At 39.2% G+C, this 20,341-nt stretch overlaps 1 protein-coding gene across 7 annotated transcripts in view; it reads right to left on the minus strand.

Moving 5' to 3' along the window:
- Window positions 1-20,341, minus strand: part of CEP350 (centrosomal protein 350) — an 80,742-nt gene that overhangs the window by 39,393 nt on the left and 21,008 nt on the right. For 4 of the 7 annotated variants that reach the window (XM_063344707.1, XM_063344706.1, XM_063344705.1 and 1 more), the window contains 13 exons: window positions 19,897-20,007; window positions 16,024-16,137; window positions 12,813-12,956; window positions 11,301-11,953; window positions 10,502-10,623; window positions 7,954-9,017; window positions 6,448-6,601; window positions 5,073-5,236; window positions 3,928-4,120; window positions 2,161-2,378; window positions 1,878-2,041; window positions 1,084-1,242; window positions 750-881 (listed from right to left, as the gene is read on the minus strand). In XM_063344707.1, the coding sequence (XP_063200777.1) occupies window positions 750-881; window positions 1,084-1,242; window positions 1,878-2,041; window positions 2,161-2,378; window positions 3,928-4,120; window positions 5,073-5,236; window positions 6,448-6,601; window positions 7,954-9,017; window positions 10,502-10,623; window positions 11,301-11,953; window positions 12,813-12,956; window positions 16,024-16,137; window positions 19,897-20,007 (3,392 nt within the window). The remainder of the gene's footprint in view (window positions 1-749; window positions 882-1,083; window positions 1,243-1,877; window positions 2,042-2,160; window positions 2,379-3,927; window positions 4,121-5,072; window positions 5,237-6,447; window positions 6,602-7,953; window positions 9,018-10,501; window positions 10,624-11,300; window positions 11,954-12,812; window positions 12,957-16,023; window positions 16,138-19,896; window positions 20,008-20,341) is intronic. The other 3 variants (XM_063344710.1, XM_063344711.1, XM_063344708.1) reach the window with 1 other exon arrangement.

Raw genomic sequence — 20,341 nt, forward strand, 5'->3', positions numbered from 1 at the left:
ACAAGTATGAGCACCAGCACGTGCTTAAGCTGCGAAGAAACAGTTAATGTTCATTTCCATCAGCCTTCTGCACTCCATCCCATAACATTAATCCACAGTTATTGCGATTGCTAAACTATGAAGAAGCAAAAGCATTTTTTGGTTACTGTGTTTCTTACCTATGTGTGAAGCAGCTGCTACATGTTAGAAACAAATACAAAAACTGATAAACTGATCTATAAAATTGAAAACTAATAAATATTTTGTACACCACAAGAATGAAGACACTCAAAAAAAAGAAACCTTCAAACTCTGAACCAAGGTAAAAGCTCTGCTGAAGATCCTCCCCACTCTTTTTTTTTATTTATTTGTTGGTCTCCTACCTTCAAAAGTAATCAAGATTGCAGTTTCCCTGCTTTTCTAATTTAATTTGCATATGAAACAGATACAGGATTGATCCCTGATGGAGTGCAACTCTTACAAATTAAAGAAGATGTGTTCACTATCATCAATCTCTCCTGCAAGAGCAAACTTCTGAACAGTTCATTAACTGGAAGATCATAAGAACAGTGAACAGGGATTTAAGGCTGCTGACTGACTTCTACGTAAGGATGCCAGAAAAGCTCCTCTAAAGTCCTATCTTTTGTCACATTATGAAGGTAAGAAGTTGCACCGAGAATGACACTGAACAGCGAACAACCAAGAGGCAAAAAAATATTCAAAATAACAGTGAAATCAGAACAGCTTTTTCCTTTCTCTCAGGACCTTACCTCCCGGATCTGGTGAGCTGCATCTGTAGCGAGAAGCGCAGTTTCCGCCTGTTTGGCTGCAGCTTTGCACGTGGTCTCTTGTACAGCCTCCTGCCGTGACTGGACCAGATGCTGCAGTGACTCTGCATGGACCTATGCAGAAAACACAGCCAGTTCAGCTCTTCAAAATTTTCTGGCTATAATAACTTCAGTTTTCTGTCTCAAAATCTGGGGGGGGAAAGTTTGAAATTGGCCCTTAAGAGAAGAGCTTTTTTTCAGTATATTAAACCCCTTCACCACTTCCACACATTCACAGCTTCAAATTAAGAATGCTCATAGGCACGGATTTACTTACAGCATTTTGCCTCTTACACACTCCACATTTTTTGAAGGGCAGCATTACCTGAGCTGCCTTCTGCCTTGCCTCGTCCAGTTGTCTCTGACTTTCTAAAGCTTCTTGTTCGGCCTTGATTTTCAAAAGGGCCAAATCCCGTTCATGGCGCTGCTGCTGTGCCTACAGATCAGGAAAACAAGTTTGAATCATGCAAGTTAAATGTAAAGACCTTTTTTCCCTTAGCCACTACCTTCAAAAGATCTAGATCTACTCTATTAGTGGTGCCTCTTTCTGCTAAAGTGAAATTTTCAGCCTACTGACTGACCCCCTCCCTTTTTATGTAGACACCACAGTGTAGAAAGAAAGAGGACTTAGGAGACCAATTAATTCAACAAACTAGAACAAGAAATCTTGTCACCATACGGAAATTTCAACCCAAAATATCCTTTTCATTGAATAAGACAAATGATTCAGTCTGAATGACTACACTGCATAGCACTGGGACTCAACATCAAACCCAGGAAATAATCAAGTTTTTATTTTACAGAAATACACGATGAAAGTACTGATTCCAGCTAATGGTATATTAGTGATACATATTCTAGAGTCACCAGTTCCTTACTGTCAGTTTAAAATAAGGAAGGTAATAGACAGTAATCCTAAAAATTGAACATTATCAGAGATCCTCCATCACGTCCATTACGATTTCTCCGCATCGCTAACAAAAGCACAATTTGTCCTAATTTGATTAATTTTCTTGCAAAATAAATAAATAAAAAAGAGAAGGTCAACACAGGGAAGTATTTTTCCATTACCTTTAGAATCTGAGCCAAAGAAACGCTCTCTTGCTGGGCAAATGATATGCCTCGTACTCGCTCCACATCTGAAAGCTGTCGCACAGACTCCTCAATAGCATTAAGGTAGTTCAATTCTGCTGATAAACGATGCTGAAGACCAGCAGGGGAGAAGCGCATACATCCTGCAGGGCAAGATTTACTAGTCAGCCTCCATAGACTTTAGTGCCCTGCATCAAAAAATAAATAAAAAAACCCCCCGAAACTGCTCTGGGATAAGTATGGTTTTACCAGAACAACTCACCGCTTGCTGAGGCTGCTCCTGCTACAGACCTGCTAGTTCCCAGACTCAGGTCAGGGAAGGCTACGTTAGCCTTCAGCCCTGATGCTGTACTTCCAGAAGAGCCAGCAGGTGACTTGACTCGTTCTGCTGTATTGCCTACAGAATCAAACTGCAACATTTTTTGGGAACCAGACGGGGAAGAAGTTGGCGTCTTCTGGGATCTTCCCTTGTCTGAGAAACTGATAGTGAAACAAAAAAAGAAAGGAGTCAATATTCTCCTATGTCCAGCCACTTGAGAAGACAATAAAGCAATAACCTAGTTCTTCTGTTTATATACACCAAACAGAACCACGCAAAAGGCACAGTCTTTTATGGTTTGCACAGGCTCAGTCTGCCTTTAGGAATGGCTTCACGAAATGAGTTTTGTACCTACATCCCAGTTTAAGTTTCTAGAGCACCCTACTTATCCCTCAAGTATTAAACTTAGCTAGCACACGTGCACACAAAAAAATAAAAAATTAACATAGTATCCATGTATTCCACACAGCCAGACAAGCAGTTTCAATGCCTCCTGTTAGGAACCTGGTGTTGCAGGGTGCAATCACCTGCATGTGTCAAAACGCATCTGTTTTGAAAGTCTGAGTGAAGAGCTTTGTTTCCCTCACAGGGAATTAGGGCAGTATTTTGATATCAGAATACGATGAACAGTATTTTTAAAAAGCAAACAGTTTACTACCAATATATGGATGCAACTGCATGTGATAAACCACTGCCAGTCTCAATCCCTTCCATCAAAATGCAATGAAATGCTTGAAGGCCAAAACTTGACTTAAACAGTAAAATACTACAGAAACATTTCTTCTTAAGTGACTGTTGAAGACACTGCTTTGCAAGCGTACAGGAAGTGATGCAGACACTTTTAAATTTACTATTCCAATTTTATTAAGCCAAAGAGGCTGCTTAACCCCCTTAGGAAGACGTCATGCTTTACTTGGCACACCTTCGCAAGTCGCAGGACCTTTCAAACCCAGTACTGGATATCAGTGAAAGTCACCAATATAAGTCAATACCTTAGAACTGCTCTACACTGACACAGAATGAGCGATGGACCATTCGTATTATTTGTTGCTTTTTAGAAAAAAGCGCAATGAAAACTAAGGTGGATATTTCATAACCATCTTCATTGCACAATTAGAAGAAAAACTACATTCATAGCCAGACATGCAGAGGATGCAACAGAAAACTAGTATTTTTTCCTCTTTTTCTACACTCTTTTCTGAGAATCAGTTCATCTCTAAAAAAGCATCAACCCACAGAGCTGGACAGGGTTATGAGTATTAGCTGAACACAAGTCTAGCCAAAAGTGTCTGTGGATCCTACTGGAAGGAGCAAGATGAGTGCACAGGCTGACTAGCTATTCCCCCCGCGCCCCCCCCGCTCCCTTCTTACATACCAATTGTAGAAGTGGAAAACGAAAAATGTATTTCAATGCTTCAGGTACTGAACCTGACAGGAGACCTGTATTGGGCAGTTATCCTTACAAAACCAGAGGGCTCATTTGGGGAGGAATCACTGTTTTGTTTTTTCTCTTACTACAGCCATCTACTTTGGGCTTTCATATTTAAAATACAGGGGTAAAAACATTTTCTGCATGCCCATCTTACTAACATTTGATTATTTCTGTTATTTTCCTTTTGCATATCCAAAGACACAACCATTTTTGATAACACGCTGTAAAACTACCAACCTTGGTTATATTAGCATACAGTCCTATAAGGTTCATGTTACCTCATTAGGGAGTGTCCAGACAAGTTTTCTAACGTGCTGTCTGTATCTAGGTTCTGCTCATGATCTTTACTAGAAATTCTGCTACTTGATAAGGACTTCTTTGTCTGTTGGGATCCCCATTCTAATTCAGATGGCATTTTATCTTCTTCCACAGGAAAGTGGTGAGAACTTCCACTGAAAGAGGAGTCCAACCCTAAGAAGCAACAACATTGCAAAAAGTTTACATTTGGTATTCTAAGTATGAATATCTTAGCCATCAGGAGCCCCAAAACAAATAATTGAGAACCTTCTTCCCCACCTAAAGATGCCTTTCAGTTAGATGCCTATAAATTCAACAAGCGAGAAATGTCAATTTGGCAGCTTTCTACAGGAGATCAAGTTCTTTTCTGCATATTGTGTCCACTGTCAACACAGCTGTCAACTCAGCTTTCATTTCAGCACGCTATCTAAAGAAAACAAGCATTTGACTCTTTGATACTGATAATTAGAATAAAACCTAGCTTTCTTTGGGTAAGATGAAGAATTTTGAAAAAAATAAGGAGAGATAATCTGGAATATCCAATCTTATTTTTCTCATCCTTTCATTGACTTCAAAAATAGCTTTTCCTTATGTATTCTATTGGTTATATAGTAAGAGCGTACCAAATATCAAGTTTTCTTCACGTTTTTGTCATGTACAAGTTACTGTAGGAAGAAGTGTATTCATTAATTTGTACACTATTGAAAACTGTCTGTGATCCAAACATGAAGCATATACAAAGCAAATTTACTGTCGCCTTCATAAATGTGGCCATTACTCAGATTTCTCAGCAGCCTATTGGAGTTTCCTCAGTACAGATTCTGAGGATAGTTCCCCCACAAGATTAAAATTAACTAATTTGTTAAAAGGCTGGTTTAGGAAAGGAAACATTTTCAATACTGCCAATAACCTCTTGCCTATTTAATTTCAGATGACTGCATTTTAAGGCCAGAGAAAAATCAGAATCAAAAAGAATTTAGGAAGGGATCATTGGAGGAATACATAAATCCTCCTATCAGTATTAGATTACAGTTTCTAGGTATGTAGAAAGACCGCAATTTTCATAACAAGAAAACCCTAAAAACTCCTTTCAAACAAACACCCTACAGTCAAGTACTGCACTCACGTTCCTTTTTGCCTCTCTTTTTAGAGGAAGCAGATGAGCGAGAAGATGCTGCAGACCGTGGTCCAGATGAATGCTGAGAAGTAAGCTCTACAGACCGAGGTTCATGGGGAGACTTCCTGCTAGGAACTTCTTCCTGAATGCTCGAATTACTGCTGCCAGCAACACTAAAAAGGAGCACATTGACAGTGATTAACGAAGGACTTCCAACTTCTGCATTACACTGTGCACAAGAAATCCACCACGCTTTAAATTTAAGACAGATGGCTAAAACTGCACTAATTAGCCCATCTTGAAAAGCACTGATTTTGAGATTAAAAACTATGACAGCTAGAACAGTGGGAAGTTTGACATGATATTGAACATATTGAAACATACTTCCGACAATAAGAAGCAGTAGAAGATGGGTAACAACCAACCTTTCCAATGCTAGCTCTGAAGAGCTATTTGACTACAAGCTTGAACAACATAAGAATGACTCCAAATATCACCGCATTTTAGATAATCTCTGGGCACACAGATATCATCAATAAATTAATAGAAATATGAGTGATTTTCAAGAAAGGATTACAAAAGATTTGTAAATAAGGGGGTAATGCATCATATACTAAATAATACCAACATAAGACCTATCAAGAAGTCCAATCAGAAAGAGAGCATTTTTTTGCACCTAACATTTTCAGTGTGCCTTTTACCTTCCTTTCTTCTGAGGTGAAGTACCACTAATATAAACAAAGTACTTGTGACCTTCCCTAAGGTGCCCAAAAGATGTAAATATATCTCATTACAAGAAAGGGGACTTAGGAAATTCAGGAAACTACATGAATTCAGTAGTAACATGGAGAGTCTAGGATTTATAGTCTTCAAATTTTAGTCTGAACAAAAGGTTTTAAAAGTTCTTACAGACAATTTATGTATCCATTACTAAGCATTACTGAATCTGCACTGAAAGCAATTATAGATAGGCTTTTTACAAAATTTTGAAGTACTGAAGGCATTTTAACACTTTCAAATATATTTTATTTTTTCTAAATTACAAAGACTAACCAATTGAGCATTACAGCAGCCACACAAGTTGGAAAACTAATTTTCGCCTGACTACAAAGGCTGAGAACCTTGCCTAAAGCTACTGGCCAGACTAAATAAGAACAAATATTAGACAGAGAACAGGAATACGTGACTCTAATCTTTATTTCTTAACCATACCGGTTGTTCTATTAAATGCAAGGTCCTAGGGAAACACCTCATCACTTTGACTGGTATTACAATACAGCATAACAGAAAAGATATCCACCTTAGTATGAAACAAATTTTGCATTAACTTTTCTGTCAAATTCTGCATTTTGATTTTTACAAGAAGTCTAACACACACAGTTACCTGAGGTCACGTGCAATTTTTTTGTCTGTTAAAGTGCCACTTCCCTGCGACGAGGCAAAATCATCTTCATAAGAAACCACGCTCTCTGGAGGGCTCGTGGCAGGGAGTAAAGGGCGCAGAAGGGTAGACCCTCCATTCGACCTCTCATCAAACACTAAAGTGCAGACAAAGAAGGGAAAAGACAAAAATGATACCAAATGCAAATGTGGATCAGACAGCTAATAAAGCTGCAGGAATTAAAATGCTCCCAACCACCAGTTACAAAAACTTCCTTTCAAACAGAAAACCATCAGGAAAACAAAAATACAGCCATCCCACATCAGTTTTAACATGACATAACAAGCACAGTCTTCCCGTTTTTGTTAATTATTGGATACTCTACTTCATTAACACACTCCAGCTAAAACATTCTTGAAGAGTACAGTGCTTGAGAGTAGAGCCATCTGCAGAAAATGTAAATGCAATCACCTTTAAAGATGAAGGGAAATAAAATGAAGGGAAAAAGAATCACGAAAACCCACGAGTTAAAAATCAACTACTCAGAAAACACTCCTCCTCAAAACGAGGAACTCAAGGCAAGAGCAACAATACTCATAAAATGAAGAATAAATTTGTACGAAAAATGAAAATCAAATGAAGCATCCTGCAGGAGTCACTTGTAATGCATGTCCTAAGACACTGACACTTGAAATGGGCTTGTTTAAGCAAGAGACTTTTCCTACTGATACACCAGAACCTACCTTTCTCAAAATCAAATACCGTTACCAGAGTTTTAATTGTTGCACTACTTTGAGACGTTATCGAATAACTCATATGAGTAAAGATACAAAGGGAAGTCCACATCACTCATGCACTGAAGTTACATGTTTCTAATAATATAGTAAAGCTGTCTTATTCTTGTGTAGGAAGAACTCAGGATACATGCAAGCACTCATGTTTATGCCATGAAGCAAGTGCTGCATAAAGCATGAAATTCATCTTTCTGCCTTAATTGAAACAGGAATGATGTGTTATTACAGATGATCTGGAGTGCATATATAGTAGGAAGATGCACATTCCAATCCAGAGGGTCTGTTCTCCATGGTGGAGAGAATCATTGCCAAAAGCACTCTGGGCAATTTACATTTAGTATGCAATTTTGGATTCGATAAATGTAAGCTTTATATTCACAATTCTGTAATTATGGATGTTCTTAATACATGAAACCCAGCATAGGAATTAGTTACTGATCTAGAAATACAAAACAATCTAACACAAAATAATCTTCTCCAGCCCAAAAGTGTGGGGTTTTTTTTCCCCCTTCTTTTTTTTCCTTAGACAAGAAGGCAAAAGAAGGCAGAGCAAATCATTTATCACACAAAAGGAAAGTGAGAAAGCCTTACAGATATTCACGTTTGAGACAGCTAAAAGCACATTTCCTTATCTGTGAAGTATAAAGCATAAAGAGCAGTAAGACTGGGAAAAGAGTCATTCACAAGAGCTTCAAGAAATTTTTTACATTTTTACCTTTTCCATGAAATTGGTAACTTTTCGCAAAGATGTTGATGACACTGTGGGGACTTCCCTTTGCCAGTTCCTCCCATGGCCCTTTGCTGTGTGCACCACTTGCCTGAGTGAAAAGTGGTAAATACTTCTCAGCTTCTTTCTGAAACTCCTTTATGGGCTCAAAAGCATTTCTCTCCCGAATGCAGAAATCCTTCTCCTTTAACGTCTCCAGCATCTTCAGTGGCAACTGTCTGTGGTGGCCTCCTTCCTCTTCAGAGAGGTTTCCGTCACTCAGGAGAGGCCCTTCGCTGATGGAGTCAATGCTGGACTCATGAGGAATCACAGCTTTGTTTGGAGCGTAAGCCTGGTTTTCGCGCCCTGGGGAGTCAGTCTGTCTCTTAGATAAATGTCCTAGTATCCCCTCATGCCTGTTAGCAGCAGGGGATCTCATTCCAAGGCTGACTGCAGCAGTATGAGGTCTGATAGTCTCAGGGAGCTTTTTAAATTCACTAAGGTTGCCTACCCCAGGAAGGTTGTCATCAAAGGCTGTATGAGACACACAGGTACCCAACATTTTTTGGATTCTGGCCGAAAAAGCATCTTCATTTTCCTCTCTCACAGGAGGACTCACAGCCTTTGCCCACCGCCCATCATCCTGGTTTTCTTGCATAAATTCGTAGTTTGAGTTCCACATGGTACCATAATTGATGCCAGCCCCGGCCAACTTTTTGGCTTCACTTTCAATCCTGCTAGAAAGGGAAGCAGCTGTAGCTTTCAAAGCTTCAATCCTATCTAATTTGCTCTTATATTGGTTAGCAGTAGGTTTTACTAAGAGATTTTGCTGTGCGGTGGGTGAATTCAGGTATGGCTGAGGCATTAAGGCCAGCGATCCCACGGGGGCAGGATGGCCCCTCCTGCCTGCCAACATTGCATCACACTCCTTTGACAGAAGGTCCATCTGCTCCAGACTCCAGTGTTGGGAGCAAGGGCCTCCACTTGGGCCCATGAGAGCTTGCGGGTGAGAGAGCTGGACTCTTGGGCTCAACCTGTCTGGCTGTACCCATGGAGGCTCCATCAAATCACTCCTGAAATGAAAAGTCAACACTTAAGTTGATGACTTATACAAGTATGGTTGTTTTACATGAAAGTATCATTGCCACAAATTTATTTTTCAGGAAGAAATATTCTTCAGTGGAGACAGAGGGGCAGGGAATGGGATAGTAAACAGTTACAGAATGTTATTTAAATGAAAAACAAACACCTTACAAATTTGAAATGCCATTTATGGTGTACTGTGTGTTTTAGAGTTGTAACAAGCTGACTGTTTGCAGCAGCAAGTCTTTTACAAAAGTTTCCTGACTTCAAAAGGGAGGAAAATTTTTTTTTTTTTCCTTCTCTCTTCCTTCTTGGAATTTCTTAGCCCCAGCCTTCTCCCCTCCAGGTGAACCCAGCCCACTTTTCACTGGAGCTGTCACTTTGGGTAGGCATGAAGAACACTTAGAGAAAAGGAGGACTGGAAATACAAGGATGTTTGAAGTTCTGCAAGACGTTTTCTTTATTTCCAGATAGTTCCCATTTGCTTGACAGGAGCTCTGTAGGGACCTTCCTTCGCTAACATCACTTGCGCATATTCTGAATACTAGGAAACCTGGAAAGTCCCTCACAAAAAAATGCTTCTCTGCTTACTTTGAGGCTCTCCAAATAACTTGTACAGCCCCTTATGTCTCATCTCTCCCCTACTATTAGTACTTAAAATCCTTCCTTACAATGTTACACTAACAATATTTACTACCATATGGTTTAGCAGCCTATTCTGTACGCAGCACTACACAGCATTCCTAGTGCTTCCTTGAACTCTTCCAGAAAGGAAACAGATCTCATTGAATTTATAAAGTCAGAGTGGATTTAACCAAGTTAAGATACAGGTAATGAAGCAAGTATATATTTAAGAAGCAGACATTCATCATGTAATTAAAAATGAACATACACTTGCACAACAGGGATCTTAAGGATATGCAAGAAACTTCGTGTTTTTAGTTCCTTATATTTATGTGCTTGCTTAGGCACCTTGACTTACAGTAAGAAAAACTTTGATAATAGCCTGAACAATTAAAAATGGGGAAAGCAGCATGAAAGGAAACAGGGAAAGGCTAGTTTCAAGCAGAAGGAGAAGGTTCTGGTACTTCAGAGACAGTAACTAAAGGCCTGAATCCAAGACAGTAGATTAAACGGAAAGACTGAATAAATCAAATACGAAAAATCAAACAGACGTATTCATATGATCAGCTTCTCTTGCCTGATGGCAATGACAGAGGAAATATAGACTCCCAGTATGAAACGCGCATCACCTTGACGTCAGCAAAAGATTAACAGCAACCACCCTTCACTATTTCTTTACAGACTCACTAAATACCCATAGCCAAAATTTTCATATGCTTTCCTGCATCAGCTTCCTCTTTACTGCAAGAAAATATTACAATTGCCATAAAGACAATTACTCTTGCTAGAATGCAAATGTAAGAGTCTAGTCTGTCTTCACCTGTCTCTCAAAAGGCCCCCAATGGCTCACCTCAGTAGCGGCTGCTGTGGTTCCGAAAGCGACATGTCACTACTTGAAGATGCACTAGGAGGACGCTCTTGAGCCTTGTTTTCTTTGTCGGATTCCCCAGATGGCTGATAACCAGGTCTGGGCTAGAAACAAAGACAACCAGAAAAATGCATTTTCAAAAGTCCGCAGGAGTTTAGAAGCTCTTGCCTCATTAAAATTGAAAAGGCTTACAATTCTCAGTGTAGTATCACATCTTTCCTACTACACAAAGACTTAAAAACATAAGACATTTACATTTTCACCTCAGTAGAACGTACTGGGAAAAAAAGCTTTGCTCACATACCAAACTAGTTGAGCCAAACAAATCAAACTGGTATTAGTCTTTTACCATACATTAATCTTCTTTCATATTCAGTTTCTGATTAGCAAACGTTTTAACTCACTGCTGATGAATTTTGTCCACTAACTGAAAGCAACTTCAGACAAAGCTCTTCCATTCACAGTTTGACTGATGTTTACTGTTTTATTAAGAGACAACCTTTATAGCTGCTATTAGCTAATATCTGGAATTACGCCTCTATTTATAACAGAAAGATTATTTCCATCCACCTTTCTGGTAGGCCTTGCTGTGCCAAAAAGCAGCCACTAGCAAGGAGGCTCTGGATCAAAACCACTATGTTTAAGCAAAAGTTACACAGTTTTCTTTGTATCCTTTCTCCTAACTGGTAGCCAGACCAGAACAAGTCATGACCTTCCTAAACATATGACCTCCTACTCCTGCAAACAACTGCAACACATTAAGTTAGTGAATCAGCTATACCTGTGCTTCCTGCACTGTAGGCAGCTGAGGTGGCTCTTCTAAAAACGTACGTTCCAGCAATAGTTTAGTATAGGTTTCCTGTAACCGTTTGGCTGCTGAAGGTTCAGGGGGAGGCACATTCTTCACTTTAGTAAAAGCCTCCTTCTGCTTTCTGTAGAGCTCTTGCAGCCTTTTGTTCTTCTGTTCTGTTGCCTCCTTTTGTGCTTTCTTCTCTTCATTTTGCTTCTTCTTCCTCTCTTCTTGCTGCCTGATGATGTACTGACGAACCTCATCTGTATCATAGTGACGTTTCTTAGAGATTACCTGAGGTTCCTCACTAGCAGCTATCTTGTCCGGTTTCCTTTTGGTTGGACTGTGGCTCCTGGCATTTTGAGTAGGCAAAACAGATTTCTGATTCTGCTTTTCCACATCTTTCTCTTGCTTTGTACTCATGGAATCCAACTGCAAGTCATCGAGAATTCCACGTATCTCCACAGGCAGGAAGTCCTTATTTACAGAGGTATGATCTTCTTGGTTATCATCTGTAAGAGCAGCTTCCAGTTTCTTCAGGTTATTCTGAGACCGTACTTTACTCCTTGCCCTTTCAGAACTTCTTGAAGAGGTTTTACGGGTAACATCCAGTCTAGAATCTGAACCTGTCCTTCCAATGCAACCTGATAAAGAATACGACTTGTCAAATATTTCAGGTAAAAATCAAATTCGGGAACTACATGCCATCACTGAAACAGCAACAAAAGTGAGGATGATGGAGGAGTGCAGATCTCACTGTAAATGTGCTTTTGCTTCATTCAGTGTCGTAGTCTGAATATAGCAGCCTTTGCTTAGCCTGAGCTCACACCCTTTATACTTTTACCAGCCTCACACCTCACAGGCATTAAAAGCACAGCAGCTCCCACCGTCCCTTAATTGCCCAGTCTGAGATTCTAGATAAATTCTGAAAAGGGCTGGTGGAGGAACCAATGAAGATTTATGATGCACACGGATGACATTATATAGTATCTGTAAGAATCACAATTCCTGTACAACAGGGATGACCAATAGTATCTTACAACAGGGATTATCAACCATATCAAACATATCAACCATATGCAGCACATCTGGGAAATTCGTCTGGCTTGTGGTCCACCTCCAGCCATTCCTCTCTCCACTAGCTTCAAGATGCAAAGACAGATTGCAGGTGATCCGTATTTTTGGTTGCAACCTACTTCCCATCTTTTCCAGAGCTCCTGAGCACTGGAAATGCATGTACTGCCCATCAAGTCGCATGGGCAGGGCAGGCTTCCCATGACACCAAGGAAAGTTCATAATCCACCCAGGAAGAGAGGTTAAGCATCCCAACCATGGATGAGAGCAAAATTCTCCCCCCTCGAATCCCAGGTTAAAAATAGGAGTTATTTTAATAAGAAACTGTTTACATTCTATCTCAAAAGTCTGCTTTATTCTCCAGATGTGCGATGTTATATAATAAATTAAGAATGATGAAAAAAGTCCAGTGATAAAAGCACAACTTACCAGCCTTGGCAGCTCTCTCCCGTCCTGTTCTGTCACTAGATACAGCCCTTCTGTCCTGTTCTATTCTGGGAGCTGGACCCAGTATTTTTTTGACTAGCTTTTGTCCCTCCCGCCAGGAGGATGCACTTATTACATAGTTTCCACCTGCACAATAAGTAATAAATAAAAGTCAAGCACTAGCTGGATTTTCCAACGTATCAAAAAGAAGCATTTAGTGCAACCGTTAGTCATTTTATACCATTTAGTTCTGCATAAGTGGTGCGGCTGCAGTTACACCAAACAGTCACAGCAGTGATGTACCACTCACCAGCTGAATCACACAACGATCAGCGCTTCATGCCTACGCATAATACAATGCAAAAATCCAAAACACTGGAGCACATGAAAGCCCTACAGAAACTCATTTAAAAAAGAAAAATGGGTTATACGGGTCTAAACCAACACAAACGAACGTTACTGGGGGAGATGGGAAATATTTCTGGAGGTCTGAGTTGTTGTTGTTCATCTCTACTTAAATAAGGAGAATAAGAAAAAAAAAGATAAAAAGATCTAAAATGTTGCAATAATAAGAACAAAAATAAAGATGGGAGATAAAAAAAAAGATTAATCTTCAAATTAAAAGAATATTAGCTGATACTCCAGAAAAAAAAACCCAACCAAACAAACAACTTCAGAGATTTTTACAGATCATTAATTGTTGAGGCAGGTGTTTTCTGAGGAGGTTAAAAAATACCAAGCAGTAGGTTTTTCTACGCCAATACTAACTCACTGTTCTCTAGCTAAGATTTCTGTACCACGACTGAAAATAGCTAAGATAAACTCTATTAGTTGATACTTAATTCAAGAGGGGACTACCTTGCAGGTGACAGAAACCCAATCAAAATGTTATTAGTACTATTTTATCACCCTACATATAATTAAATGACAAAAACTGTATATGGTGGCATCTTTACCTAATATTGGTTAGATTAAATACTAGGTTTATTCAACTCACCTTTCATCTCACTAACTTCCACTATTATTAATCAGACATTAAAGAGCTTTGGAGAAAAGCATCGTATAAAAAAGTATTAATAGCCTAATTCAGACCATTTAGCAGTATTTTATTGCTAGAAAAGTACCTAACTTGAGTACCCAATTCGCAGTTGATTTCTAACTGTTCAGTTTCTTGTTTCTACCTCCGACAGCGCTGCCTAAACAAACCCAGACCCTGCGGCATGACCACAACACAGCCAAACACAAAAGGCCTGTACTCTGGGCCTGACAGGGCTTCGAAGACCAAAGATACCAAAGCAATTTAAAGCGAAATCCAGGACAGCAGACCAATGGTGTTTTGGTAATCTCAGTCCCCAATCCCAGCCCACCCCTTTCTTTTCTTCTCATTATTCTAAACCAGGAGAAAACCTGTTGGGTCAGAACCGTGGCCCACTATTCGTTCATTTACTAACAGTACTCCCTGCTTGCTTTGTAAATTACATAAGTATTTTATAAATCTGTCACTTGAAACACATCACTACAAGCCTCTTCGAAAGAGACTTATCAGCCGAAGGGGTTCTCTTGCCAAACTCGCTGTTCTCAATTACTTGTGTGTATGCTTAAAAAGGCAGTGTAAAGTCTCGTCTTCCATTTCAAGTCAGCTGTTTGAACTAAAACATGCTAACGGAGCAGAACATGAGCTGTGGCTATTTATAGCCTTGGCTCGTTAAGCAGTTTCTTATTGCTATGACTAGAGGAGGACGGACCATCACGGATATGCCGCTTAGAGCTGGTTCTTGTCTTCTAGGCATTTTAGGCCATCATTCTCCTCACATTTAATCCACTATGGAGAATAACCATTGCCAAAACTTGCAGCAATCTCTGTGCTCCTCCCTCACTTGGAACTGTGACAAAAATGTAAGTTAGTTTAGTATAGTTCCTTAAGTATGAATTGATCAGCATAGGAAGGAGCAAATCCATGCTTATCACTTACTTTTAAGTTTTACCATTCATTATCACAGCAAAATATTTACACGCAGCTTCACGACTTACAGCATGAAGTGCATGTTCACCCTCAAAAACTCTTTGTAGTAATTTTTTAAAGGCAGCTTTTCTTCTTAATAGGCCTTCTTCAAAGCGTTTACTGATTATGGGTCACTTTATGTAAAGAGAAATATAAAACCTTAAAAGGTGCAAAAGATTATTAACCTTGCATGTGTTTAAAGGGAAAAAAAATTACCCTGTAGTGTGACTGCAGTGATAACTGCTTACTGTGTATGAAAATTAAAACCAAATATGAAGCAAATGCGGAAATCTTCCCAATTCTTTTGCTACTCAGTATCAAAGAATAACGTGACTGGAAAACTAAGGCGCTGACAGAATTCAACTGCAGTTAATGTCATTTTCTACTATAAAGCACTACTCTACAGTCACCTGCTCACCTGACCATCTCTGAATACTTTAATTTTATTTAATAGACAGTGGAAATGTCATACAACAGTGAAAATTTTTTTTTAAAAACTTAATTAGTAAAAGAAAGAAACTTTCCTTTATAAATATCAAGATTTGTAAGACTTGACAGGGAATGTGCTTTTACATCCTTTCGCTAGCTGAACAAAAAGGACTGGGTGAAGCCAGAACTGAAGGTGCAGCACAGCAACAACTTGACGTAAGACACAGAAGAACAACAGCCAGAGAAGTGCCAGAAGAACAACCTGTTCTCCGCTTCCCCGCTGAGAAATCGCACAAGAGAAGAGCTTTCACTGCAGCGCCTCCTCGCAGAGGAGGGCAATTCGGCAAGTCCCACTGGTACTGATTTTAATATCATCCCCATTCCTCCTTTCAGCATTATTCACCGAGCTGTAGGTCAGGCACTAACCAGCTTCAACACAAGCAAAACAGAAGCAGGATCCACAACAGGGCTACTGCTACTTGTTGTCTGTGTTGGCTCCCCAAAGAAACACACACTCTTCAGCAGTTTCTGTAAGGCACACACAGCAAGCGGAAAGGCAGAAAATTAAAATAAACCAAAAGAAGCACGTGCTGCCAACCAACCAACAACAAAAACATACACGCTCCCTGTGCAGCGTACAGACTACAAACATACTACAACAGCATTGTTGCACATCTGAGAAGACTTTGAAAGCAATATGCTTTAATTTTTCTTTATTTCTTGAGACAAAACTCATTGCTGAAGGACACGCGACAGTCTTCCCTCTACAGTAGAGCTAGTCACCTTGTTTGGAGTCTGAACTTGACAACCGTGTCAGTTTTTGCACTTTCCTCACTGGTCTGGTTGCTTTTTTCTCTTTGTTTGTCTCACTAGGTTTTTCTTTCACTGTTGAATCTTCTAAAAAGAAACAAAAGCTGTTAGGTGATATCCCACAGGAGAGAACACAGAATAACAAGCTCACTTCAACATTTACTTTGAAACAGCAGAACTCAGAGAAACACATCAAAATTTACTGACTCTCTCAGATTACATATTGAGATCGATTACTCCCAGAGCAGCGTTTTAAAATCCTCATAGCATGAAAATTTTGAATAAAGTGCTGTTTACCTCTGCACTGGAACACAGCAAGGCCACAGCAACACCATAATAGATCTTTACAAAATTAATTTCCAATTTCAAAAGAAATGTTGACAGTTTGACAGGAACAATTGTTGGTTCTCTTCTACTATAGATATTACATTTTACAGCATTAATGTTCCACAAGAACATGTAGTCCCCTCATTCCTGAAACACACGGGCTGCTGCTTCCGCATTAACGCATGACAGCACATTCACTCATTGCCTCCATGCTGGAGCATGAAATATACGATACCCGTGCGCTCTACTTCCCGTAAAGCTTGTCGCAGAATTTACCCAGTGATGCAGAACTATTCTGAATCACCTAAGCCCTCATTTACAACGCTGTTAGGTTTTAGGCTTTAGAGATGCTAGGAACACTTACCAAGGATAGCGTCGTATTTTACCGTGTTTTCACATTAGGGCAAAGAACGAAAAGAAAACCTGGGATGCGGTTTAATCGCCACCCCACTGAGTGGGCTTCCCAGCTGCCCAAGGTACAAAGCAGAGACAAGCATTGCTCAAGAAGGACGGACAAGCTGTATACTTGGTCTCAGCAGTCAACACTAGACATTTTCAAAGATTTTGTTACAGTACTTTAATTTACCTGCCTTGAAGATGCTCTCTTCTTAATATCAACAAAAATGAACTGTAGCTAAGTTCAACTGTACCACTGTTTGCTTGCTCCTCTTCTATAAAGAATGTGATTAGACAACCTAAACCCCCCCACTGATAGAAGCTTTATTATTTAGATGCTAATACTAACTTCTACAGCCCCTAATTTCAGCTGAATCCACTCTCTGATGGATGCCCATAGAAATACCAGGGACGGAATAACAGGTCGTATTAATGGATGGAAAATTCATGGGAATGGAAATCTAAGAGTCTTTCTCCCTCTCAGTATACTTTTCTTACAAATTTTCCAGTTCTCTCTGAGGCTGACAACAAGCGCAAGGAAGACAGAACCAATGCATTAAGTACCAGAGGCCTCAGTGACTGCATCTGCAGAAATCTAGATTGCCTCCTCACCTCTTTTCAGGGACAAACAGTTCCTGACACTAGGAAACTGCCGGCTGCTTCCCACTCAATCTATTCATACTACAGCAATTTTGTTCTAGTATGGCAAATCCTGAACATCTTTAAGACAGAATTACCGGAAGCTTGAGGTCCATACAACATCCTTTAGCCTAATTGCTAAGCCAAGATGAAGACATTCTCCATGGTTTATGTTCAATGTAAAAACTGCGTTGCAGTAACAAACAATGCTTTTGTAGATATTAGAGATTTTATAGCTTACATTAGCAGTAGAGAGCATGGAACGGTTTTGATAAAACTGACTGTACGCACACAAAACTCCACGTGCTGTAACTTTAATACAGAATTAACACATGGATAGATAATCCGAGAATCTAAAAATACATTTGCAGTATATATTATGGACAGTACCAGCATTTAATTACTTGGAATCAGCTATACAATATAATCTTTTCAGGTCAGAAAGAAGACACGTTCCACGACAGCTGTTCTACACAGGGCATCAGGACAGGCTGGACACACACAGCTCCTTCCTTTTCTAGGCAGAAGTCCACTGAACACGTGATCCAAATGCCTTTTTAATTGGACCTCTTCAACAAAACTTTTAAAAAATTTGGATTTCTATAAAGAGCTCATGAATCATTTATATTATGCTTATCAAAACTAAAAAAAATTAAAATTCCAGTGTAGATTAAAAGTCTTTAGAAATTTGGCACTACTTTCATGGACTGATCCTGAATAGTGTATTTGAAAAACAATTTTATTGAAAAGAAGTGGCTCTTCTTCCTGAACTTTTTTTATGAGTGATTCTGTAAAAATTCCTCAGTACCTTTTCAAGCTGTACAAGCAAAAGAAACCTGAAGTCTAATCATTCCCATACCAGTCACTATACTATCAACAAAGACACCTACACGTTTACAATCTCATCACATTGTCCTATGGCCCTAAATGTTTTGACCAATGAGAAAAGTTATTTTTAATATGCAAACTCCTAATCTGCAAAACTAGAGGTTCTCAGGGGATTTTGTTTTCCATTCCCTTCCTTTAAATACATCCAATCTCTTCCCCCTTCCCCAACTCAGTCAGTCAAAAGCAATTCAATCTTACAGCGCTCCACTGTAACCAGCCTAGCAAATCAAAAAGCACACTTGGGCATTCTACCCTAGATCACCCAGAGAAAAGAGCTGCCAATGGTACTACAGTTTTCCAGCGTGAAAAATTAATAAAGACTGAGTCTTGAAGCAGTACGTTTGAAAACATAAAGCATGCATTATTGTTTTGGTCTTTTAGCAGCATAACTGTCGAGCAAATATACAGCTTTTTTTTTTTTATCATCTTTGCTCAGTTTTAAGCATCAGAATACTGTGTTGCTAAATGAGCTCATCACCTAAAAAAGATCCCTTTCCCTGGTGCCATTTTGCAACAACAATATTTAATGTTTTTCGAAAGACCATTAAGCAAAGAGGAATGAGTAACAGTTTTCTGAGCTTTTAGCATTCAACATTCACCTCCTACACCTTCATGTAGAATAAACCCCAAAGGTAACATTCTGTTAATTTACCACTGCAAAACTACACAGTCTCCCCTCCCACATCCTATCCAAGCCCCATAATACTGGGGGTAAAAGAGTTGTAGAGGAAATAAAATCTACATTATTTAAAAGGTTTCTTAAATCTTCTTCTGGTCTACCTGTTCTCCCCCTCCTCAGGCAATGCAGGGAAGACCTCTATGAAAATTGACATGTACAAATCTCTGGGACACAGATTTCTCCAAGAACTTCAAGACTTGGATAATTCTGATATAAAGCAATAAAGTTCTACAAGTTCAGAGACACTAGACCAACCTAATGCCATATAATCTTACCACGACGCATAGGTGAAGGCACCCCCCTTTACTGCAGGCTACCTACTTCATTTTAAATAAGTATTCCCAGAGAATTTCCACTTTAGCTACCTATACATTCCAACTAAACCACTCCCACAGCAGCTTCAGGACCAACAATTTGTTAACACCATACTGAAACAAGTAGAATTCGGGCTTCAACATACTGTGTATGGTGCACATATCACTTTGATAGTGTTAAAAACGGCAAAAAAAAATAATTAAATTGTTCCCATGAGATAATATAGGTTGCATCAATACCAAAAGTGGTTTAGTTTTGTCCTTTTAAATAGCAAATTGCATTCACTCATGCAAGTATGTATAAAGTAGTTACAAAATCAAACAAAAATTGTTCTAATGAAAATGTCTTCTTTTTTGTTTTTGTTTCAAAGAAGCCATAACTTGATTCTTTTCAGTATTGGTTTTCTATTTAAAGTATTTTAACGAGAGAATGGGTAGAAGGATTTTTCAACAAGTTACTCTTCCTATGGAGAGAAGTACAATATATTTAACACTCATTGCTTCAATGTTTTGTTTCCATGACTTTTGTAGACTTGTACAAAATATATTTCTCTGCCTCTTAGAGAAGGTTGTGTGGCTTAATCAATTCAGTTTGTGTGTCACCTGTTAACTGGCGTGCTATGTCTCTATACAGCTCCCGACTAATGTGAAATTCTTCCTCATGCCAGATCTTTCCATCTGGAGTGCGAATCTTTGTTTCAGCAGGATTGAAACCTGAAAGTAAACAATTTAAGAGTTTAAAATAACTGCATAAAATGTAAATAAAGCTTTTTCAGAGTGGAAGGGGTGGGAAACTGCCAAGTAAGAAAAGAACTACTTGAATTTTTAACGCTAAATTTGAAGAAAGCAATATACCAGTCTGCCACTTGCTCACAGTTGAAAAACAGCGGACTGGGTCAAGAAAAGATTATTAAAAACGTAAAAGGCTTTCTCAATCAATACAATGTGACTAAGCTCGGGGACCATAAAAAAAAATATCTAAACAACCCCAAACACTAATCCAGCGAGGTTCTTTTTTATAGTAATTTGTAAGAAGAGATGGGAAGAA

This window comes from Chroicocephalus ridibundus, chromosome 8, assembly GCF_963924245.1.
Source record: "Chroicocephalus ridibundus chromosome 8, bChrRid1.1, whole genome shotgun sequence".
Taxonomy (NCBI): domain Eukaryota; kingdom Metazoa; phylum Chordata; class Aves; order Charadriiformes; family Laridae; genus Chroicocephalus; species Chroicocephalus ridibundus.